Source organism: Bombina bombina, chromosome 4 (genome assembly GCF_027579735.1).
Source record: "Bombina bombina isolate aBomBom1 chromosome 4, aBomBom1.pri, whole genome shotgun sequence".
NCBI lineage: Eukaryota > Metazoa > Chordata > Amphibia > Anura > Bombinatoridae > Bombina > Bombina bombina.
The window spans coordinates 1,225,553,166-1,225,578,721 of record NC_069502.1 but is presented as its reverse complement, the minus strand read 5'-3'; the positions used below and the strand labels follow the sequence as shown (position 1 = coordinate 1,225,578,721).

Below are 25,556 nucleotides of genomic sequence, written 5' to 3'. Positions count from 1 at the left end.
CTGGAAGAGAAACGCTTATCTTGCTTTTATTTTATGGTTTTTCTTTTTTCTCCCCAATTATTTATTATATTGTCTTATAGTAGGTGGTCTGCTTGACACAGACATATCAGTCAGAAAAGCGAGGTCACCACCGTTTTAAGGCGTTTATATTACTGCAGCTGCACCTGTGATTTCGCTTTTCTTTTTTTTAGCAAGTTTGACTTTTAATATATATTGAACAGAGATCTATATGCTTAGAATGATACTAGTAATTTGCTAGAAGAGTAAATAAGGTAGTTTTTAGAAGTAGATTGAAATCCATAAAATTCATTTTCTTTACCTTTTTTTTCACCCTAAAATTCCATAGTTCTTACCAATACTAGTTGTGAATATGGGACATCCCAGAGATACAAATGGCCCATTACACACGTTTGGTACACGTGTAAGTAAACACCCATACAAGAAATCTAATGGCTAAATGTCAATAAAGGACATTTTTGTACCAGGAGCCTGCTTTGGACAGAAGTGATGTCGACTGACCTTTGCCAAAACCCATAAGTGGTCCTATGAGGGATTGAAGTGTGTATGGAGCCTGCTTACCCATATTTACCAAATAATATGCTGTGTGGTGTGTTCCGGAGGTAACTGGCAGCCCAAAACGTTGTGTAGAAATCCAGAACAAGTTCCCCATGTGATACTGTTTGTGCAAGTGGCATTGAAGTGCAACTGAAGATAAAATGCATTTAGAAATCATATGTTTTACTGACATTTAAACAAATTGCCACCCAGCCCTCCCCTCCCAAATAATACCTAGCTTAAAAAGAACATCTGTTGTGCTGAAAGCAATAAATATGGCGAGGGCACAGCACATGACCTAGGGGGCAGTGAATGGGGTAATCATGCAAGTCACTCAGAATGAAGGTGGCAAGATGATATGGGGACCTTACTAGTGTCATACAAGGCACCGGATAGTGTAGAGCAAAAAACAAATCTTCCAAATTAATACATTTCCTCAAACATGGAGAATTCCTGCTTTATTGCACAGGGGATCTGTGTCTTGGATAGGGTGGGGGGAAGGGTAAATATCCAGTAGTCGTGAACAATGTCAGCTAAAACGGCATGGGTACCTCCTGCGAGAAGCTGCTGATATTGGGGGGTATGTTGCATGGTCTCAGCATTGAATTATTTCATATCCACTTAGGTTTATTTGAACATTTCTTTCTTCATTCAAGTTAATTCCTCATAATGCTTCTGCTGCATGTCTCTCTGTAATGAATTGATTCAGTTGATCCCATGACCAGGTTTACAGAAATGATCACACTGGGGCTAGGTCACTAACCTTGTTCTTCCTGATAGATATCAGTAGTATGCTTAAGCCACTCCCTGGCACAGGGTTTTACAGTTTAATTGCTAACCACTAATCTGCCAGTGGTAGACCAGTTCTGTTCAATCTAACAACCCTAGGTGCACAATGAGAAGTACCCCCACTTGCTCATATTTCCATCTCCTCCACATGGGGGGTAAAGCAGAGAGTTTTGTAGGGTGCAGAGGTGACTTGATAGAACCAGCACCAGATAAAGGTGCCCTATAAACATGATCCTCAGGGTATCGTTATTTTAAACATTTCTGTAAAAGGTCTTCAGGGTACGGAGTCTGAGCTGTGGGACTTCTCTTGGTCACTTATTCATGGGGGAGTGAGGAGAGACTGAAGACCAGTACAGGCCCTGTCTGCTCCACAGTGTAGTGACCCCCACGGTTACTAGACTCAGGAAGGTGGCTGAAAGTTCAAAGGAGTATATACAAAAGGTCAGGGTTGGAAGAGAGCTGTAAGTGACTCTGCGCAGCTGCCCATTATCGGATCCTCTTCCTGTATTTGTCGCGGTTTCTTTTGGAAAAGAGATGGAAGGTTCCGGATGTGAACTTCTTTTTTGAATTGCTCACATAGTGGCTTCTGAAAAAGAGGACACAGTATGGGGTCACCAAGATGAGTTACATATAGTTACAAAGGCAATAAGAGAAATGAGTGACGCAAACTGTCATGTGTGTGAGGGAGGTGACTTTAAAAGGTTAACATGCTAAAAAACATCCATCATTGTCAGAAGTGTGTACGAAATACAATGAGACCGCAGAAGGGTGTACGAAATACAATGAGACCGCAGAACGGTGTACAAAATACAATGAGACCGCAGAAGGGTGTACAAAATACAATGAGGCCGCAGAAGGGTGTACAAAATACAATGAGACCGCAGAAGGGTGTACAAAATACAATGAGACCGCAGAAGGGTGTACAAAATACAATGAGACCGCAGAAATGTGCACAAAATACAATGAGACCGCAGAATGGTGTACAAAATACAATGAGGCCGCAGAAGGGTGTACAAAATACAATGAGACCGCAGAAGGGTGTACAAAATACAATGAGACCGCAGAAGTGTGTACAAAATACAATGAGACTGCAGAAGGGTGTACAAAATACAATGAGACCGCAGAAGGGTGTACAAAATACAATGAGACCGCAGAAGGGTGTACAAAATACGAGACCGCAGAAATGTGCACAAAATACAATGAGACCACAGGAGTGTGTACAAAATTCGATGAGACCTTAGAAGTGTGCACAAAATATAACAAGACCACAGAAGTGTGTACAAAATATAACAAGACCACAGAAGTGTGCACAAAATATAACAAGACCACAGAAGTGTGTACAAAATATAACAAGACCACAGAAGTGTGTACAAAATATAACAAGACCACAGAAGTGTGTACAAAATATAACAAGACCACAGAAGTGTGTACAAAATATAACAAGACCACAGAAGTGTGTACAAAATATAACAAGACCACAGAAGTGTGTACAAAATATAACAAGACCACAGAAGTGTGCACAAAATATAACAAGACCACAGAAGTGTGCACAAAATATAACAAGACCACAGAAGTGTGTACAAAATATAACAAGACCACAGAAGTGTGTACAAAATATAACAAGACCACAGAAGTGTGTACAAAATACGAGACCACAGAAGTGTGTACAAAATATAACAAGACCACAGAAGTGTGTACAAAATACGAGACCACAGAAGTGTGTACAAAATATAACAAGACCACAGAAGTGTGTACAAAATACAATGTATGCTTACCTGATAAATTTATTTATTTCTTGACACGTGAGTCCACGGATCATCATAATTACTGTTGGGAATATCACTCCTGACCAGCAGGAGGAGGCAAAGAGCACCACAGCAAAGCTGATAAATATCACTTCCCTACCCACAAACCCCAGTCATTCGACCAAAGGGAAAGGAAGTAACATAAGGTGCAGAGGTGCCTGAGGTTAATGGAAAAAGAAACTGTCTGAAAAATACAGGGCGGGCCTTGGACTCACCGTGTCAATAAATAAATAAATTTATCAGGTAAGCATAATTTTCTTTTTTCTTTCTAATGACACGGTGAGTCCACGGATCATCATAATTACTGTTGGGAACCAATACCCAAGCTAGAGTACACGGATGATAAGGGAGGGACAAGACAGTTAACCTAAACAGAAGGCACCACTGCTTGAAGAACCTTTCTCCCAAAAGAAGCTTTAGCCGAGGCAAAAGTATCGAACTTGTAAAATTTAGAAAAAAGTGTGTAAAGATGACCAAGTGGCAGCTTTGCAAATCTGTTACACAGAAGCTCAATTTTTGAAGGCCCAAGAAGAAGAAACAGCCCTTGTGGAATGAGCCGTGATTTTGTCAGGAGGTTGCTGTCCAGCAGACTCATATGCCAAGCGAATAACACTCTGCAGCCAAAAAGAAAGAGAAGCAGCCGTAGCTTTCTGACCCTTGCAATTCCCAGAGAAAACAACAAACAAAGAAGAAGACTGGCGAAAATCCTTAGTCGCCTGCAAATAATATTTCAACGCACGAACCACATCCAGGTTGTGCAACAAACGCTCCTTATGAGAAGGAAAATTAGGACACAAGGAAGGAACAACAATTTCTTGATTAATATTCTTATCCGAAACCACTTTGGGAAACCTAAGGCAGTACGCAGAATGAAAAATAAGGAAAGGAGATTCATACTGCAGCGCTGAAATCTCCGAAACTCTTTGAGCCAAAGAAATAGCAACCAAAAACAAAACCTTCCAGGATAACATCTTAATATCCAAAGAATGCATAGGCTCAGACGGAGCCTGTTGAAGAACTCCAAGAACCAAATTAAGACTCCAAGGAGGAGTAACAAACATAGGCCGGATTCTAACCAAGGCCTGGCAAAAAGATTGAACATCTGGCACCTCCACCAGACGCTTGTGTAACAAAACAGATAAAGCAGAAATATGACCCTTCAAGGTACTTGCAGATAAACCCTTCTCCAGACCCTCCTGGAGAAAAGACAAAGTCGGAAATCTAACTCTGCTCCAAGAAAACCCTCTGGATTCACACCAATACAGATATTTACGCCATATCTTATAGTAAGTCTTTCTAGTCACAGGCTTACGAGCCTGAATCATAGTCTCAATAACAGATTTAGAAAACCCACTCTTAGATAATATCAAGCTTTCATTCTCCAAGCAGCCAGCTTCAGAGAAACGAGATTTGGATGAAGGAAGGGCCCCTGAAGTAGAAGGTCCTTCCTTAACGGAAGTCTCCAAGGTGGAAGAGATGACATCTCCACCAGATCCGCATACCAGATTCTGCAAGGCCACGCCGGAACAATGAGATTCACTGATGCCCTCTCCTGTCTGATTTGAGTAATGACACGTGGAAGGAGAGCGAACGGAGGAAAAACATACGCTAGACTGAGTAGACAGCTAGTACTCTAGTGACAAATGATATCACTACAGTACTAATAAGAGGCGCCTAGGAGTAGTTAAAATACACTTGTAAAATGAGAGATATATGGTATACAGATAAAAAGCTTGTATGACAATATAGATAATATAAAAGGACTAGAATATACAAACTATTAGTCCAATAGATAGTGATTGATGATAAGGAAGTCCTTTATTACAGCGATGAATGGTCCCAGATGATGTGTATCCAAAATGATAGGCCGCTCCTCTAGAGTGTCATGCCGCGACACAGGTCAAGGGAATCTAAACAAATCAGAATAGAGGGCGCCACATAGTGCAGATCATAAAGTAACTTTTGATATGGTGCAGAAATGACAGAAGAATCCTACTCACAAGATGTAGAGCACAGATGTGCAATACCAGCAGTCCGGAACCGCTCGTCGTCCAGTAGACCAATGGATGATATCACAAAAGGGGATCCTCGTCTCACCAAGGAGAGTCCAGAGATACCACAGGCGGGGGTCTGTACAGCAATGATCAGTCCCACAGGTCCAGCGGCCTGATTGATTAATTAACAGCTCCAAAATGGTAGATAAGTCCCCCAATAGGGTAAATAATAGGTCGGCAGCAAATGGAGGGTAGGAAAAACTTTAAAAGTTTTATCAAAATAGTAAAAACAGCAACGCGTTTCTCAGTGTAACACAAAATGCGTTGCTGTTGTTTTTACTATTTTAATAAAACTTTTAAAGTTTTTCCTACCCTCCATTTGCTGCCAACCTATTATTTACCCTATTGGGGGACTTATCTACCATTTTGGAGCTGTTAATTCATCAATCAGGCCACTGGACCTGTGGGACTGATCATTGCTGTACAGACCCCCGCCTGTGGTATCTCTGGACTCTCCTTGGTGAGACGAGGATCCCCTTTTGTGATATCATCCATTGGTCTACCGGACGACGAGCGGTTCCGGACTGCTGGTATTGCACATCTGTGCTCTACATCTTGTGAGTAGGATTCTTGTGTCATTTCTGCACCATTTCAAAAGTTACTTTAGGATCTGCACTATGTGGCGCCCTCTATTCTGATTTGTTTAGATGCGCTAGACTGAAGTTCCAAGGAACTGCCAAAGCATCTATCAACACAGCCTGAGGATCCCTTGACCTCGACTTGTACCTCGGAAGCTTGGCATTCTGACGAGATGCCATGAGATCCAGCTCCGGCTGCCCCCACTTGAGAACCAAGCTGGAAAACACTTCCGGGGTGAAGCTCCCACTCCCCTAGATGAAATGTCTGTCTGCTCAGAAAAACCGCCTCCAATTCTCCACCGCTGGAATATGGATCACAGACAGACAGCAATTGTGAGCTTCTGCCCACTGAATAATCCTGGATACCTCTATCATGGCCAAGGAACTCCGAGCTAACTGAGGCCAGGCCAGAAGAGCATTGAAGATTGCCCTCAGTTCTAGGATATTTATGGGAAGAACCGACTCCTCCCGAATCCATAGACCCTGAGCCTTCAGCGAGCCCCAGACTGCTCCCCATCCCAGCAGACTGGCGTCCGAGGTCACGATCACCCAGAAAGGTCTGCGAAAGCAAGTTTCCTGGGAAAGATGATCCTGAGACAACCACCACAGAAGAGAATCCCTTGACGCCTGATCCAGATCTATTCACGGAGACAGATCCATATAATCCCTGTTCCATTGACTCAGCATGCATAACTGCAGAGGCCTGAGATAGAACCGAGCAAACGGTATGATGTCCATAGCCAACACCATCAGACCAATGACCTCCATACACTGAGCCACTGACGGCCGAAGAGATGACTGAAGGGCAAGACATGAATCGAAGATTTTTGTTTTTCTGGCCTCTGTCAGAAAAATCTTCATTGATAGAGAATCTATGATTGTTCCCAAAAACACCACCCTTGTAACTGGAACCAAGGAACTTTTTCCCAAATTAAACTTCCATCTATGAGAATGCATGTGGGAGTTTGCTTGTGGAAAAGATGGAGCCTGAACTAGAATGTCGTCCAGATACGGCGACACAGCAACACCCTTCAATTGGAGCACCGCCAGCAATGCTCCCAGGACCTTTGAGAAAATTCTGGGAGCTGTTGCAAGACCGAACGGAAGAACCACAAACTTAAAATGCCTGTCTAGGAAAGCAAGTCTCAAAAACTTGTGATAGACCCTGTGGATGGGAATATGCAGATATGCATCCTTCAGATCTACTGTTGCCATGAATTGGCCCTCTTGAACCAATGGAAGAATGGAACAAATAGAGTCTATCTTGAAAGACGGAACTCTGAGAAACTTGTTTATGCTTTTGAGTTCTAAAATTGGTCTAAATGTTCCCTCTTTTTTGGGAACCACAAATAGATTGGAATAGAATCCCATACCTTGCTTCTGTATTGGAACAGGAACTATCACTTCCATGTCGTAAAGATCCTGAACACAACGTAAGAACGCCTCTCTCTTTATCTGGTCTACAGATAACCTGGAGACAAAGAACCTGCCCCTGGGAGGAAAGGCCTTGAATTCCAACTTGTAACCCTGGGACACAATGTCCACCGCCCAAGGATCCGGGACATCCCGAACCCAAGCCTGAGCGAAAAAAGAAAGTCTGCCCCCAACAAGATCCATTCCCGGATCGGGGGCAGACCCTTCATGCCGACTTAGAGCCAGTAACAGGCTTCTTAGATTGTTTCCCCCTAGTCCAAGACTGATTGGACTTCCAGGAGGACTTAGACTGTTCCTGCTTGGAAGAGGAGGAAGGTTTACCTGAAAGTTTCGAAAGGAACGAACATTACTTTGACAACCCTTCTGCATATTCCTCTTATCCTGAGGGAGAGAATGCCCCTTCCCTCCTGTAGTATCAGAAATAATCTCAGCTAAACCCGACACAAACAAGGTCTTACCCTTGTAAGGAATCGAGAAAAGCTTAGACTTAGGACACATCCGCAGACCAGGACTTTAACCATAAGGCTCTATGTGCCAGTACAGCGAAGCCATAAATCTTTGCTCCCAACTTGATGACCTGAAGAGAAGCATCCGTAATAAAGGAATTGGCCAACTTAAGAGCCTTGATCCTATTCTGGATTTCCTCCAGAGGAGTATATGTCTGAATAGAATCAAACAACGCATCAAACCAATATGCTGCCACGCTAGTGACAGTAGCAATACACACCGCAGGCTGCCATTGCAACTCCTGGTGAACATACATCCTTTTAAGTAATGCCTCCAACTTTGTATCCATATGATCCTTAAAGGAATAGCTATCCTCAATGAAAATAGTGGTCCTCTTAGCCAGGGTGGAAATAGCGCCTTCCACTTTGGGAACCGTCTGCCAAGACTCCTTGATAGAATCAGCAATTGGAAACATCTTCTTGAAAATTAGAGAAGGAGAAAAAGGAATCCCAGGTTTCTCCCATTCCCGTGCAATGATCTCTGAAGCATGGTCTGGAACAGGAAATACCTCCACCACGGAAGGTATGTCAAAATACTTATTCAGCTTACTAGCCTTCTTAGGAGTCACTACGACAGTCATGTCAGAGTCGTCCAAAGTAGCCAAAACCTCCTTAAAGGGACACTGTACCCCAAATTTTTCTTTTGTGATTCAGATAGAGCATGACATTTTAAGCAACTTTCTAATTTATGCCTATTATCAAATGTTCTTTATTCTCTTGGTATCTTTATTTGAAATGCAAGAATGTAAGTTTAGATGCCGGCCCATTTTTGGTGAACAAACTAGGTTGTCCTTGCTGATTGGTGGATAAATTCATCCACCAATCAAAAACTGCTGTCCAGAGTTCTGAACCAAGAAAAAAGCTTAGATGCCTTCTTTTTCACATAAAGATAGCAAGAGAAAGAAGAAACATTGATAATAGGAGTAAATTAGAAAGTTGCTTAAAATTGCATGCTCTATCTGAATCACGAAAGAAAAATTTTGGGTTCAGTGTCCCTTTAAGCAACAAACGGAGGTGTTCTAGCATAAATTTGAAGGATACAACTTCAGCATCAGAAGAAGGAATTACACTGTCAGAGTCTGAGATTTCACCCTCAGATGCTATAGAAGTATCTTCTTCCTCAGACTTATGGGAAGAAACATTTGACATAGCCACAGCTGAATCAGAAACCTTACTCATTGAATCCTTATACTTCCTCTTACGCTTTCCCTGCAGCATAGGGAAAGCAGACAAAGCCTCAGAAACCGCCCAAGATATGTGGGTAGCCATGTCTTGCAAAGTAACTCCAACTGGAGTGTGAGAGGAAACGCAGGGCACTGCATGTGAAGACAACAAGGTCTGGGACGCCTGAGAAGAAAGCTGCGGCATAGCCTGAACAGGAGACCCCTGAACAGCATCCGCCTTAGACAATGATGGCTCAGATTCAAAAAGTCTATCCTTGTAATGTAATGTTCTCTCAATACATGAGGAACAGAAAGGGATTGGTGGTTCCACATTAGCATCAAAACACAATGCACAAGTAACATCCTGCAGGGCCTCTTGGTCCATCTTTACTCAAAAATGAACCAAGATAAAGCAAAAGCTTTAAAAAAACTTTTTGACCCCTTAAAAGTTAACAAAAAAACATTACTGTCCCTTTAAAAATTAAAGTAAAGCTTTATATTTTATGCAGAACAACGATTAAACAAAAAATCTTGGGCAACCTCTACACCTCTGCAAGCCTTGCTGAGGTGCCTACCTGTCCTGCTGGCAAACCGGAGCAACTACAGAGAAAGATCCAGACTCCACCGGATAGCAAAACAGCCGCTCAAACAGAGAGAGCCGCACCAAAACCCTTCCGGCACTCCGGAAATAACAAAGGAGAAATTGTGCAATTCTTTGCTGCCTCCAACAAGCCCCACCCATCGTGGGTGTTCCTCACTAACCCTCCCAGAATAACTCCTACTATGGAGAAAATGCCGCAGAGAGAAGTAACAACACACCTATCACAGAGAACAAACCGGAACACACCACTGAGCCTAATAAAATGAACACCTGCCTTACACTGTCCTGTTCTCCTAAAAGGAGAAATATAGTCACGGCCCATATAAAACAGTATTTAACTGGTAAAGTGCCACTATTCTTTTACATAAAAAATAAACGTAGCACTTACCATAAAATGAATCTGCCTGGCAGCAGGGCAGCTCACAAAGTTTGAGAGGCTTCCTCCTCACATGGACCTGTGAAGAATAAAGAAAGACTGAATAATCCTATACAGGCTTTCCAAATAGGGCAGCAACAAACTGTTTGAGAGGCACAGTGGGGATTATACCCCACAAGCTCCCAATGCTTAAAAGTCACCACTGCTCTACTGAAGAGACTGACATGGACTACGGCTAAACCCCAGCAAAGATCAGAGCAAACCTGCTCTGCTTTAAAACAACAAACTCTTGATAGAAAAAATTATTTCAGACACCTAAACTTTACCACCTCCTTGCAACTGTTATAGGCAAAGAGAATGACTGGGGTTTGTGGATAGGGAAGTAATATTTATCAGATTTTCTGTGGTGCTCTTTGCCTCCTCCTGCTGGTAAGGAGTGATATTCCCAACAGTAATTATGATGATCTGTGGACTCACTGTGTCATTAGAAAGAAATACAATGAGACAGCTGAAGTGTGTACAAAACCACAGAAGTGTGTACAAAATACAAAGAGACCACAGAAGTGTGTACAAAATACAAAGAGACCACAGAAGTGTGTACAAAATACAAAGAGACCACAGAATTGTGTACAAAATACAAAGAGACCACAGAAGTGTGTACAAAATACAGAGAGACCACAGAAGTGTGTACAAAATACAAAGAGACGACAGAATTGTGTACAAAATACAAAGAGACCACAGAAGTGTGTACAAAATACAGAGAGACCACAGAAGTGTGTACAAAATACAGAGAGACCACAGAAGTGTGTACAAAATACAAAGAGACCACAGAAGTGTGTACAAAATACAAAGAGACCACAGAAGTGTGTACAAAATACAAAGAGACCACAGAAGTGTGTACAAAATACAAAGAGACCACAGAAGTGTGTACAAAATACAAGAGCACCAGGTCAGAGGGGTAAAGATGTCAGGTGCTTTAGGAAACGCTCTGCAGGGAAAGGTACTAATAAAGGGATAGAAAGGCCAAAGCTTAACTGATGCATATATATTTATAAATAGAAGGGGCAGTGTACTATACTATAAAATCTGTTTCCAGGGATAAAAATTGTACTATAAAAAATTGTTTCCAGGGATTTCTTTTACCAGTTGCAGAGTATAAAATATATGAGAAATTGCTCCTTTAGGTTTATTTTTCTATTTGCTGATTTTTTCTATTTGAGTTCAATGGGCTGAACTGACAGAATGTTTTATTTTATCTTTATTTTTATGCACAATGGCCTCAATATCTTATCTGTATAATTTACACGAAAGTCAAAAATCAGTGTAATTGAATATAAACATTTTAATACCTTTCTCTAAACCCCCCCCCCCCCCACACTGGGAGTGCAGTTTCTTCCTTTGCACCTTCTTACATAGCTTATCTATAACCAGGATTTAAATACTGACATTTTCAGTGTATATGGGTATGCAACAGGCAAAACTTAATTTAAATAACAAAATAAAGGTAAATTAGTTATATGTAATGAGACTCCAGCATGTAAAATAGATCAATGTGAACACATTAAAGGGGGAAAGCTTACAGTAGACTGTCCCCTTAAGGAGTCGCTGTCTTACAACTTCTATTTGTGGTTGAAGGCTTGAATAAGCGAGTCTGCCCTGCAAGGGCTCTGAAACTCTACATTGGGGAAGGGGAAATGGATTTAATTGTCAAAGGGAGAAACTGTCCCAGAGCCCCTAAAGGAAGTAGACTGAGTTGGTCAGAGACAAAGAACAACAAAAAAAGCGAAAGCTAGTTCCATAGTATCCCACAGATAAAACTCAGAGACCTTGCAAGGGTACGTGTGATGTGCACGATAAGGATCAGCGCACTAAGGAAGGGTACGTGTGATGTGCACCATAAGGACCAGCGCACTAAGGAAGGGTACATGTGATGTGCACCATAAGGATCAGCGCACTAAGGAAGGGTATGTGTGATGTGCACTATAAGGATTAGCGCACTAAGGAAGGGTACGTGTGATGTGCACCATAAGGATCAGCGCACTAAGGAAGGGTACGTGTGATGTGCACTATAAGGATTAGCGCACTAAGGAAGGGTACGTGTGATGTGCACCATAAGGATCAGCGCACTAAGGAAGGGTACGTGTGATGTGCACCATAAGGATCAGCGCACTAAGGAAGGGTACGTGTGATGTGCACCATAAGGATCAGCGCACTAAGGAAGGGTATGTGTGATGTGCACCATAAGGATCAGCGCACTAAGGAAGGGTACGTGTGATGTGCACTATAAGGATCAGCGCACTAAGGAAGGGTACGTGTGATGTGCACCATAAGGATCAGCGCACTAAGGAAGGGTATGTGTGATGTGCACCATAAGGATCAGCGCACTAAGGAAGGGTACGTGTGATGTGCACTATAAGGATCAGCGCACTAAGGAAGGGTACGTGTGATGTGCACCATAAGGATCAGCGCACTAAGGAAGGGTATGTGTGATGTGCACCATAAGGATCAGCGCACTAAGGAAGGGTACGTGTGATGTGCACGGTAAGGATCAGCGCACTAAGGAAGGGTACGTGTGATGTGCACGGTAAGGATCAGCGCACTAAGGAAGGGTACGTGTGATGTGCACGATAAGGATCAGCGCACTAAGGAAGGGTACGTGTGATGTGCACTATAAGGATCAGCACACTAAGGAAGGGTACGTGTGATGTGCACCATAAGGATCAGCGCACTAAGGAAGGGTACGTGTGATGTGCACGATAAGGATCAGCGCACTAAGGAAGGGTACGTGTGATGTGCACGATAAGGATCAGCGCACTAAGAAAGGGTACGTGTGATGTGCACGATAAGGATCAGCGCACTAAGGAAGGGTACGTGTGATGTGCACGATAAGGATCAGCGCACTAAGGAAGGGTACATGTGATGTGCACTATAAGGATCAGCACACTAAGGAAGGGTACGTGTGATGTGCACCATAAGGATCAGCGCACTAAGGAAGGGTACGTGTGATGTGCACCATAAGGATCAGCGCACTAAGGAAGGGTACGTGTGATGTGCACTATAAGGATCAGCGCACTAAGGAAGGGTACGTGTGATGTGCACCATAAGGATCAGCGCACTAAGGAAGGGTACGTGTGATGTGCACTATAAGGATCAGCGCACTAAGGAAGGGTACGTGTGATGTGCACCATAAGGATCAGCGCACTAAGGAAGGGTACGTGTGATGTGCCTTATAAGGATCAGCGCCCTCATATTGAGGTAGTGGGGGCTGTTGGATCCATGGTGACAGGGAATGTGTTCTATAATGGATCGCCTATAGAATTCTTATGTGAAATGTTGACATATTGTCTGGAGAAAAATTACTTCAGATTGGAATGTGACTATTATCTGCAGGTGGCAGGCACAGCCATGGGGTCAAATGTGGCACCCACTTACGCAAACCTCTACATGGCCTGGTATGAACGGGAGCAAATGCAGCCATTTGATAACACCAATATTAAGTACCACACACGGTACATAGATGATGTATTCTTAGTGTGGAGAGGTGGTGAGGTTGCATTGCTTGAGTGGGTGTCACATTTGAACTGCAGGTACAACTCAAGGAGATGAGTGATACGCTGGTAGAGAGGGGCTATGCCAGGGAGATGGTCACAAAGGCACAGGAAGATCTCATGGATCCCACTAAAGCTGTGACAGTGAAACCCGGAGCGAAGCTGAACCCAGGGCAGATAAACATGGTCACCACATATACGCCAACTTGTAAACATCTAACTAAGGCTGTGCGGAGACATTGGCCAGTGGTAGCTACTGACCCTACGTTACCCTTTGAAAGGGTTCCTGCCCCCAGAATAGCATACCGAAGAACCAAAAACCTAAGGGATATACTGGTCAAATCAGACCCTGTGAAGCACTACAAAAAGGATACCTGGTTGAAGACAACTAAAATGGGATGTTTTCCATGCGGTGGATGTGTCACTTGTAATGGTATGCTTAGGGGTAACACCTTTCAACATCCGCATAACAACTATAGATTTGACATCAGACATCGCCTAATGTGCACTAGCACATATGTAGTGTACATGCTGATTTGTCCATGCTCTAGGGTATTCATCAGGAAAACGGTAACAACGTTCCGCGAACGTATGGCGAATCATTGATGTGCAATACGTGAAGCTCTTCGCACCGGGGAATCTGATCAGCCGGTGGCACGGCACTGTCTCCAACATAGACACGCTGTGTCCAGTCTGCGGACTATGCTCATAGACCACATACCGCCCATGCATAGGGGTGGCAACAGAGGAAACCTCTTGCTTCAATGTGAGAGCAAATGGATTTACAGATTGGACACTCTAATACCTAATGGCCTGAATACTTCTCTGGATTTTAGCCCCTTTTATTAACATGCGGAACACTAACTGATATACACAACAGTGATTGATTACATCAGCACGACTGTACCCCATCTATGGATTAATAACTTGCTATGGGTCTCACTGTGATACTTTGTTTCTATCATAATCCAATTGGGCATGAAGGAATATTAATTGATACAATTTTGTGTCTCATTATGTAATAATAACAGTCATCTTACACGGTAAATCATAATAAGTGCCGTTAAATTACACTTTAGGTAAGAATAGTGATTTGTCACACTTTTTTTATATGTTTTTTATTGTACACATAATGTTTACGTTCATTGCTGCTGCATAGTTTGTATGTAGAGGCCTTGGAGCCGTTACTGATCACACTGCGAGTCTAATACCGTTGTTGGACTTTGATCGCATCTATAGTTAGTGGCAGCACAGCAATGATTGACATCCTTCACTGGAATAGCCGCACGGGCCGGATGTTTACATGGGTTACCATGGAGATTTTGGCACTCTCGAAATGACGCTGCGCATAGTGATGCGCCTTTGACGACGTCAGACGCCGACCTCTTCGACGGCAGTGTGGCGGCTATCCAGTGAACACCGGGTGTATTTAGGATGAGGATGTAGGTAAGTTTGTTAATAGGTTTTAATTTTTTTGTCTTTGATATTGCGGTTACATTTGATAAAGGTACAGGAATGTACCGAAACGTCATGAAACCATTTTAAAGGATTGAATACATTTATATTTTTTAATCAAGACCAGTGAGTGCCTACTTTTGTGGAGAATCTTTGTATTATGGACAGTAGTGCACCTTGGCAGCTGGACTTTGTAAGATTGTGCTCTCCTTAACTTGGATTATATATATATATTAAAACTGAATTTTATTTCAAAATGACCTGCAGAAATTTTTTTACTACAAAAAATCTCATTGCAGAAAGTGAAAAAAAGTTCTGCTTCTGGGCTCAATATCCAAAGTAATCAACACCTCTTAACAAGGAACGAATATACTCCATCTTAAAGAGATAAGTAGATTTGTCAGTGTCAATATCTGAGGAAGGATCTTCTGAATCAGATAGATCCTCATCAGAGGAGGATAATTCAGTATGTTGTCGGTCATTTGAAAATTCATCAACTTTATGAGAGGTTTTAAAAGACCTTTTACGTTTATTAGAAGGCGGAATAGCAGACAAAGCCTTCTGAATCGTATCAGCAATAAAATCTTTTATATTCACAGGGATATCATGTACATTAGATGTTGAAGTAACAACAGGCATTGTACTAGTACTGATGGATACATTATCTGCATGTAAAAGCTTATCATGACAACTGTTACATACTATAGCTGGAGAAATAATCTCTGCTAATTTACAACAGATACACTTAGCTTTGGTAGAACTGTTATCAGGCAGCGGGGTTCCAACAGTTGTTTCTGAGACAGGATCAGATTGAGACATCTTGCAAATGTAAGAAAAAAAAACAACATATAAAGCAAATTTATCAATTTCCTTATATGGCAGTTTCAGGAATGGGAAAAACTAAATTTATGCTTACCTGATAAATGTATTTATTTCTTGACACGGTGAGTCCACGGATCATCTAATTACTATTGGGAATATCACTCCTGCCCAGCAGGAGGCGGGCAAAGAGCACCACAGCAAAGCTGTTAAATATCACCTCCCTTCCCTCCAACCCCAGTCATTCGACCGAAGTAAAGGAAATAAAGGAAGGAGGCAACAAGGCGCAGAGGTTAGAAGTGAAAAAGAGGGCGCCACATAGCGTAATAACGTCTGATCAGGGGCTGGAAGAACAATTACAAAAGGCTTACCGAATGTATATGCACCGTTCTATGACCGGTGCTCTCTGGCCGACTAACACTCACAGTGGTTAGCACACTGGTGGGTCTGTAATACCGCTGCACCTGAGCAAAGGCAGGTGAATCTCTGTGTAGCCCTGGTGAAGGTAGATGGACTTCCGTGGAATGTGGTATTTCAAGGCTGCAGTGTGTATCAAATTCGCTAGCCCATTCCAAGGCAAGATAAAACAAAGGACAACTTCCGTGGAGTAAAAACAATCTTTAATCCATAAAAACACCGCTACACGTTTCTCGACCGTAAACTGGTCGTTTCATCAGGCATAAACAAATGGATACAAATAATACAAATTGAAAACCTTAAATACTGGTGTGTTTTAAAAAACGGAAGTTGTCATAATACCAAAATAGACCAATGGTGGCTTAATTTGCACTGTGAGGCTTATTAACATTGTGTATGATGTTCACCTGTGAACTGCCCCATTGATCGAATACAAATGTATATCTATGAAAAAAGTGGTGATAGAACAATGACAAAAGTAACAGAAAACACTAAGGCCTAGATTTAGAGTTTGGCGGTAGCCGTGAAAACCAGCGTTAGAGGCTCCTAACGCTGGTTTTAGGCTACCGCCGGTATTTGGAGTCACTCAAAATAGGGTCTAACGCTCACTTTTCAGCCGTGACTTTTCCATACCGCAGATCCCCTTACGTCAATTGCGTATCCTATCTTTTCAATGGGATCTTTCTAACGCTGGTATTTAGAGTCGTTTCTGAAGTGAGCGTTAGAGCTCTAACGACAAAACTCCAGCCCAGCAGGAGTTAAGAGCTTTATGGGCTAACGCCGGTTCATAAAGCTCTTAACTATTGTACCCTAAAGCAGGGGTCAGCAACCTTGGGCCCCCAGATGTTTTGGAACTACATTTCCCATGATGCTCAGACAGCCTAAAGAGTGTTGAGCATCATGTGAAATGTAGTTCCAAAACATCTGGGGGCCCAAGGTTGCTGACCCCTGCCCTAAAGTACACTAATACCCATAAACTACCTATGTACCCCTAAACTGAGGTCCCCCCACATCGCCGCAACTCGATTAAATTTTTTTAACCCCTAATCTGCCGACCGCCACCTACGTTATACTTATGTACCCCTAATCTGCTGCCCCTAACCCCGCCGACCCCTGTATTATATTTATTAACCCCTAACCTGCCCCCCACAACGTCGCCGCAAGATACTTACAATAATTAACCCCTAATCTGCCGACCGCAAAGCGCCGCCACCTACGTTATCCTTATGTACCCCTAATCTGCTGCCCCTAACACCGCCGACCCCTATATTATATTTATTAACCCCTAATCTGCCCCCCTCAACGTCGCCGACACCTGCCTACACTTATTAACCCCTAATCTGCCGAGCGGACCTGAGCGCTACTATAATAAAGTTATTAACCCCTAATCCGCCTCACTAACCCTCTCATAAATAGTATTAACCCCTAATCTGCCCTCCCTAACATCGCCGACACCTAACTTCAATTATTAACCCCTAATCTGACGACCGGAGCTCATCGCTACTATAATAAATGGATTAACCCCTAAAGCTAAGTCTAACCCTAACACTAACACCCCCCTAACTTAAATATAATTTAAATCTAACGAAATTAATTAACTCTTATTAAATAAATTATTCATATTTAAAGCTAAATACTTACCTGTAAAATTAATCCTAATATAGCTACAATATAAATTATAATTACATTGTAGCTATTTTAGGATTAATATTTATTTTACAGGCAACTTTGTAATTATTTTAACCAGGTACAATAGCTATTAAATAGTTAAGAACTATTTAATAGTTACCTAGTTAAAATAATAACAAAATTACCTGTAAAATAAGTCCTAACCTAACTTATAATTAAACCTAACACTACCCTATCAATAAATTAATTAAATAAAATACCTACAATTACCTACAATAAAACCTAACACTACACTATCAATAAATAAATTAAATTCAATTTCTACAAATAACTACAATTACATAAACTAACTAAAGTACAAAAAATAAAAAAGAACTAAGTTACAAAAAATAAAAAAATATTTACAAACATAAGAAAAATATTACAACAATTTTAAACTAATTACACCTACTCTAAGCCCCCTAATAAAATAACAAAGACCCCCAAAATAAAAAAATGCCCTACCCTATTCTAAATTAATAAATTTAAAAGCTCTTTTACCTTACCAGCCCTGAACAGGGCCCTTTGCGGGGCATGCCCCAAGAAATTCAGCTCTTTTGCCTGTAAAAAAAAAGCATACAATACCCCCCCCCAACATTACAACCCACCACCCACATACCCCTAATCTAACCCAAACCCCCCTCAAATAAACCTAACACTAAGCCCCTGAAGATCTTCCTACCTTGTCTTCACCATACCAAGTTCACCGATCCGTCCTGAAGAGCTCCTCCGATGTCCTGATCCAAGCCCAAGCGGGGGGCTGAAGAGGTCCATGATCCGGCTGAAGTCTTCATCCAAGCGGGCCAGAAGAGGTCTTCCATCCGATTGAAGTCTTCATCCAAGCGGCATCCATCCGGAGCGAAGCGGCAGCATCCTGAAGACCTCCACCGCGGAACATCCATCCTGGCCGACGACAGAACGACGAATGACGGTTCCTTTAAATGACGTCACCCAAGATGGCGTCCCTCGAATTCCGATTGGCTGATAGGATTCTATCAGCCAATCGGAATTAAGGTAGGAATATTCTGATTGGCTGATGGAATCAGCCAATCAGAATCAAGTTCAATCCGATTGGCTGATCCAATCAGCCAATAGAATGCGAGCTCTGATTGGCTGATTGGATCAGCCAATCGGATTGAACTTGATTCTGATTGGCTGATTCCATCAGCCAATCAGAATATTCCTACCTTAATTCCGATTGGCTGATAGAATCCTATCAGCCAATCGGAATTCGAGGGACGCCATCTTGGGTGACGTCATTTAAAGGAACCGTCATTCGTCGTTCAGTCGTCGGCCAGGATGGATGTTCCGCGGTGGAGGTCTTCAGGATGCTGCCGCTTCGCTCCGGATGGATGCCGCTTGGATGAAGACTTCAATCGGATGGAAGACCTCTTCTGGCCCGCTTGGATGAAGACTTCAGCCGGATCATGGACCTCTTCAGCCCCCCGCTTGGGCTTGGATCAGGACATCGGAGGAGCTCTTCTGGACCGATCGGTGAACCTGGTATGGTGAAGACAAGGTAGGATGATCTTCAGGGGCTTAGTGTTAGGTTTATTTAAGGGGGGTTTGGGTTAGATTAGGGGTATGTGGGTGGTGGGTTGTAATGTTGGGGGGGTATTGTATGTTTTTTTTTACAGGCAAAAGAGCTGATTTTCTTGGGGCATGCCCCGCAAAGGGCCCTGTTCAGGGCTGGTAAGGTAAAAGAGCTTTTAAATTTATTAATTTAGAATAGGGTAGGGCATTTTTTTATTTTGGGGGTCTTTGTTATTTTATTAGGGGGCTTAGAGTAGGTGTAATTAGTTTAAAATTGTTGTAATATTTTTCTTATGTTTGTAAATATTTTTTTATTTTTTGTAACTTAGTTCTTTTTTATTTTTTGTACTTTAGTTAGTTTATGTAATTGTAGTTATTTGTAGAAATTGTATTTAATTTATTTATTGATAGTGTAGTGTTAGGTTTTATTGTAGGTAATTGTAGGTATTTTATTTAATTAATTTATTGATAGGGTAGTGTTAGGTTTAATTATAACTTAGGTTAGGACTTATTTTACAGGTAATTTTGTTATTATTTTAACTAGGTAACTATTAAATAGTTCTTAACTATTTAATAGCTATTGTACCTGGTTAAAATAAATACAAAGTTACCTGTAAAATAAATATAAATCCTAAAATAGCTATAATATAATTATAATTTATATTGTAGCTATATTAGGATTAATTTTACAGGTAAGTATTTAGCTTTAAATAGGAATAATTTATTTAATAAGAGTTAATTAATTTCGTTAGATTTAAATTATATTTAAGTTAGGGGGTGTTAGTGTTAGGGTTAGACTTAGCTTTAGGGGTTAATCCATTTATTATAGTAGCGATGAGCTCCGGTCGTCAGATTAGGGGTTAATAATTGAAGTTAGGTGTCGGCGATGTTAGGGAGGGCAGATTAGGGGTTAATACTATTTATGAGAGGGTTAGTGAGGCGGATTAGGGGTTAATAACTTTATTATAGCAGCGCTCAGGTCCGCTCGGCAGATTAGGGGTTAATAAGTGTAGGCAGGTGTCGGCGACGTTGAGGGGGGCAGATTAGGGGTTAATAAATATAATATAGGGGTCGGAGGTGTTAGGGGCAGCAGATTAGGGGTACATAAGGATAACGTAGGTGGCGGCGCTTTGCGGTCGGCAGATTAGGGGTTAATTATTGTAAGTAGCTGGCGGCGACGTTGTGGGGGGCAGGTTAGGGGTTAATAAATATAATATAGGGGTCGGCGGTGTTAGGGGCAGCAGATTAGGGGTACATAGGGATAATGTAAGTTGCAGCGGTTTACGGAGCGGCAGATTAGGGGTTAATAATAATATGCAGGGGTCAGCGATAGCGGGGGCGGCAGAATAGGGGTTAATAAGTGTAAGGTTAGGGGTGTTTAGACTCGGGGTACATGTTAGAGTGTTAGGTGCAGACGTAGGAAGTGTTTCCCCATAGGAAACAATGGGGCTGCGTTAGGAGCTGAACGCTGCTTTTTTGCAGGTGTTAGGTTTTTTTTCAGCTCAAACAGCCCCATTGTTTCCTATGGGAGAATCGTGCACGAGCACGTTTTTGAGGCTGGCCGCGTCCGTAAGCAACTCTGGTATCGAGAGTTGCATTTGCGGTAAAAATGCTCTACGCTCCTTTTTGGAGCCTAACGCAGCATTTTTTTGAACTCTCGATACCAGAGTTAATTTTATGGTGCGGCCAGAAAAAAGCCCGCGGAGCGTTAACAGCCCATCTATCGCCAAACTCCAAATCTAGGCCTAAGAAATTAGTCCTAAATGTTTGAGTTCACATTCTGATAATAATCCCAAGAGGTATGTGTTTGTTTGAAAGAAAACAAAGAAATAATAAAATAATTGAGAAAACTAATAAATAGTGTCAGGCATCTGTAAGTTGTAAAGTGAGACCCTACGGCTCCGGAAGAAATACAAAATGAAAAATAACATCGCTGGGACTTACAGGGGCTGATTGTTAAATTAGAAATAATTCAAGGATTATTCGTTTAAATATAAAAAAAAAGTTGTAAATATTGCTAAAATAAGACATTTGAGGTTGCTGATTTGGAACTTAACTATAGTCCCCAGTAAAATTCTTTTTAAAAAATTGCGTTGTCAAATGTTAATAAGAATTCTAAATTATAGTCAAAATTAGTGCATCCCTTATATTGGCGAAGTAGATGATAAGGGCAAAATATAATTTTTTGAAAAAGATTTGTGTAGATGCGATGAATGTAATTCATGGTATGTTTATAAGTATTTAATGTTTGTCATCAAAGATATTGGTTTGTAATGTTGTCTCATAGATTTGCAAAAACGTATCCAAAATGTGCTACATAAGTTGGTCAGAAAAAATATGAAGAAAATACGGTTGCTGGATTGGGAAATGTTAACATGACTGCAAGAACTTTTTCATGTTTTTAAATAAATCCGTGTGTGTATGATAGTATGCGTGTGAATAAAAAGTGGCCTATAATATGTAAGAAATCCTAGTGTAAATAGTTCTTTGGGACTCCAATTATATTGTAAACTCAGTGGATAATAAGTGTAAAGTTGTGTGTAAGAAATGAGTGTATTGAACTTTTGTCTCGCCAGAAAAAATCCACCCACTTGTATATGTATTATAGGGGTAATATATGGTATTTACGTGTAATTGTTGTTCAGACAAGCTGTTTGAAATCGTTGTGTTGTTAAGATTTACTATTGTTATTTGGAAAGCATGCGTTACAAATATGGTATAAATACGCAAAATGTGTATGTCCTGAGCTAATGATATGGATGTACACCAGAGAATGGTGAATAAAAACAGGGTTAATATAACAAGATTGTATTCAGGAGATCCAGATAATATGTCATGTTGGATAATAGTTAGTAATGCCTCTGTGCAAGTGTGATAATAAGGGTTGAGGTCTGTAATGATATCTCGAATGACAGATGTATGAGAGATCTGTTACAAATCGAGAAACTCGATCTAAAAATACAATAAAAGATAAAAGATCCGATCTGGGTCTACGATCTAAATGCAAGCATAATAAAAGACGCAAATAGAAAAAGAGTATGTAAGTCTCATAAACAGTTGTCAACAACGAGTCTGTGTATTTGAAAACATACGGTGTGTCGGGATTCAGACATGAAGTATTGAGGAGGTGGGAAGATGAGTGAATAGGGCTGTACAATATCTTGAGAATATAAAGTGTAATGAAAATAGAAACATGATGTACAAACAGTTGTACGAGTGTATAGTGTCATGGTATTAGAAAACTAGTCATGGTGTAAAAGAGTTAGACTAGCGAGGAAGGGGTATAGTATGCAGCAAAATAAACCAGTGTAAGGGGGGAACCTGTGTTGTATAGATATTCATCATAATAAAATGCTGACATGAAACCTGAAACCAGATTAATTGATTATGTTGTCTGCTGTAAGTGGGAGAAAAAATGTAAAGTGTAGCCGTAAAATAGGATATGGTGTAAAAGGGAAAAAGTGTATGTAATAGTGGAAGATGGTATGGAGTGCTGCACACAAATAGGATATATAGTGTAACAGAAGGGGGGTGGGGTGGGGATATATGTGGGACAAATGATAGGATATGATATTGGAATGTGAATAAATATAACTTAGTGTGGTAAATATACCCGCATATGTATTAATTGGAAACTGTTGAACAATCTGAATTAATTGAAAGCTGCTAGGTCCAGGTTAGCATTTAAACCTTCGGGAAACAATGTTTTCAATTTGAAAATCCAAAAAGTTTCCCGTTGTCTGAGTTTGTTAACTCTATTGTAATCTGATGATTTGGGAATAAAATCAATAGGGAGATATTTGAAGATATGGGGGTTACCCTGATGTTTTAACAGACAATGGTTAGGGATACTGTGTTTGACTTTTGTTTTCTTACAATTCTTACAGTTACGATAATGTTCCCCCCACCTTGTTTTGACTTTTCTGGAGGTGCGGCCTACATATTGCAGGCCACATACACACTCTAATAGATATATTACGAAAGCGGAATCGCAATTGAAAAAGCCCTGGATGGGAAAGGTATCTCCGGTAGTATGAGATTTAAAAAGTTTAGTGCCAGATTTAATATATTGACAAGAATTACATCCGGTTTTGCCACATTTGTATACTCCCTGTAAACCAAAAATTCCTTTCTTGAATTTGTTAGTGTCTTTGGACCGCTGTTGTGTATGTTTGACTATTTTGCTTGGTGCCAATCTACTTCTCATGGTGGGAGCTCTCCTATAAACAATTCTTGGTTGATCCTGTACAATGTTTTTCAGTATGGGATCCCTTTGAATAACATGCCAATGTTTGGTTCTCGTTAGGGCATGGTCTAAAATGTGAGCTGGATAACTTTTTTCTGTGAATCTGTTGTATAAAATCTGACTCTGTTCTAAGAAAGTGTTGTAGTCTGAACAGTTCCTCCTTAAACGTTTAAACTGACTGTATGGAACATTGTTGATCCAACTTCTGTGATGATTACTGTGGTATTCTAAATAACTATTACTATCTACATCCTTAAAGAATGTTTTGGATATTATAGTCTGATCTGGGCCCCAACTGAGCACAAGATCCAAATATTCTATTGAGTCAGATTGTATATTGGCCGTAAATGTAATTCCCATATCATTGCTATTAAGATGTGTAATGAACGATTCTGCCGATTCGAGGTAACCATTCCAAATTAATAAAAGGTCATCTATGTAACGGCCATAGAATACCAGGTTCGCCCCAAGGTCCGTGTGGTGGATGTATACCTCCTCGAATAATCCCATAAAGAGATTGGCGAAACTTGGGGCAAACCTGGTACCCATGGCCGTTCCCCTGATCTGTAAATAAAAACGGTCTAGATAGAGAAAATAGTTGTGTTGTAAAATGTACATAATGCATTCTAAAATAAATGCTTTTTGTTCTTTGGGTAAATACGGGTCTTGTTCTAAAAAATGGGATACTGCTGACACTCCTAGATCGTGAGCTATATTTGAATATAGGGAACTGACGTCGTATGTAATCCAAAGTTTCTTTGTGTTTGTAAGGGTCAGATCTTGTAGTAGTTGTAAGAGATGGGTGCTATCCCTAATGTAAGAGGGAAGTGTTATTACAAATTTCTGTAAAAATTGATCTATATAGAATGATAGATTGTAGGTTAGATTACCAATCCCTGCAATGATTGGACACCCAGGGGGGTTATTTTTGTCCTTGTGAATTTTGGGTGTTCTTTATATGTTCTTTACTCAATATAACAACAGTTTTCATAAAATACAACAGATAATCCATAAACATTGGCATGTTATTCAAAGGGATCCCATACTGAAAAACATTGTACAGGATCAACCAAGAATTGTTTATAGGAGAGCTCCCACCTTGAGAAGTAGATTGGCACCAAGCAAAATAGTCAAACATACACAACAGCGGTCCAAAGACACTAACAAATTCAAGAAAGGAATTTTTGGTTTACAGGGAGTATACAAATATGGTAAAACCGGATGTAATTCTTGTCAATCTATTAAATCTGGCACTAAACTTTTTAAATCTCATACTACCGGAGATACCTTTCCCATCCAGGGCTTTTTCAATTGTGATTCCGCTTTCGTAATATATCTATTTGAGTGTGTATGCGGCCTGCAATATGTAGGCCGCACCTCCAGAAAAGTCAAAACAAGGTGGGGGGAACATTATCGTAACTGTAAGAATTGCAAGAAAACAAAAGTCAAACACAGTATCCCTAACCACTGTCTGTTAAAACATCAGGGTAACCCCCATATCTTCAAATATCTCCCTATTGATTTTATTCCCAAATCATCAGATTACAATAGAGTTAACAAACTCAGACAACGGGAAACTTTTTGGATTTTCAAATTGAAGACATTGTTTCCCGAAGGTTTAAATGCTAACCTGGACCTAGCAGCGTTCAATTAATTCAGATTGTTCAACAGTTTCCAATTAATACATATGCGGGTATATTTACCACACTAAGTTATATTTATTCACATTCCAATATCATATCCTATCATTTGTCCCACATATATCCCCACCCCACCCCCCTTCTGTTACACTATATATCCTATTTGTGTGCAGCACTCCATACCATCTTCCACTATTACATACACTTTTTCCCTTTTACACCATATCCTATTTTACGGCTACACTTTACATTTTTTCTCCCACTTACAGCAGACAACATAACCAATTAATCTGGTTTCAGGTTTCATGTCAGCATTTTATTATGATGAATATCTATACAACACAGGTTCCCCCTTACACTGGTTTATTC

The 25,556-nt window shown here is 40.9% G+C and overlaps 1 protein-coding gene across 1 annotated transcript in view; it reads right to left on the bottom strand.

The window, feature by feature from the left end:
* Positions 1–717: 717 nt before the first annotated feature.
* Positions 718–25,556, bottom strand: part of XPO5 (exportin 5) — a 630,805-nt gene continuing 605,966 nt past the window's right edge. The window contains exon 32 of the mRNA XM_053712755.1: positions 718–1,930. Coding sequence (XP_053568730.1) covers positions 1,787–1,930 — 144 coding nt within the window. The 3' untranslated portion in view covers positions 718–1,786. The remainder of the gene's footprint in view (positions 1,931–25,556) is intronic.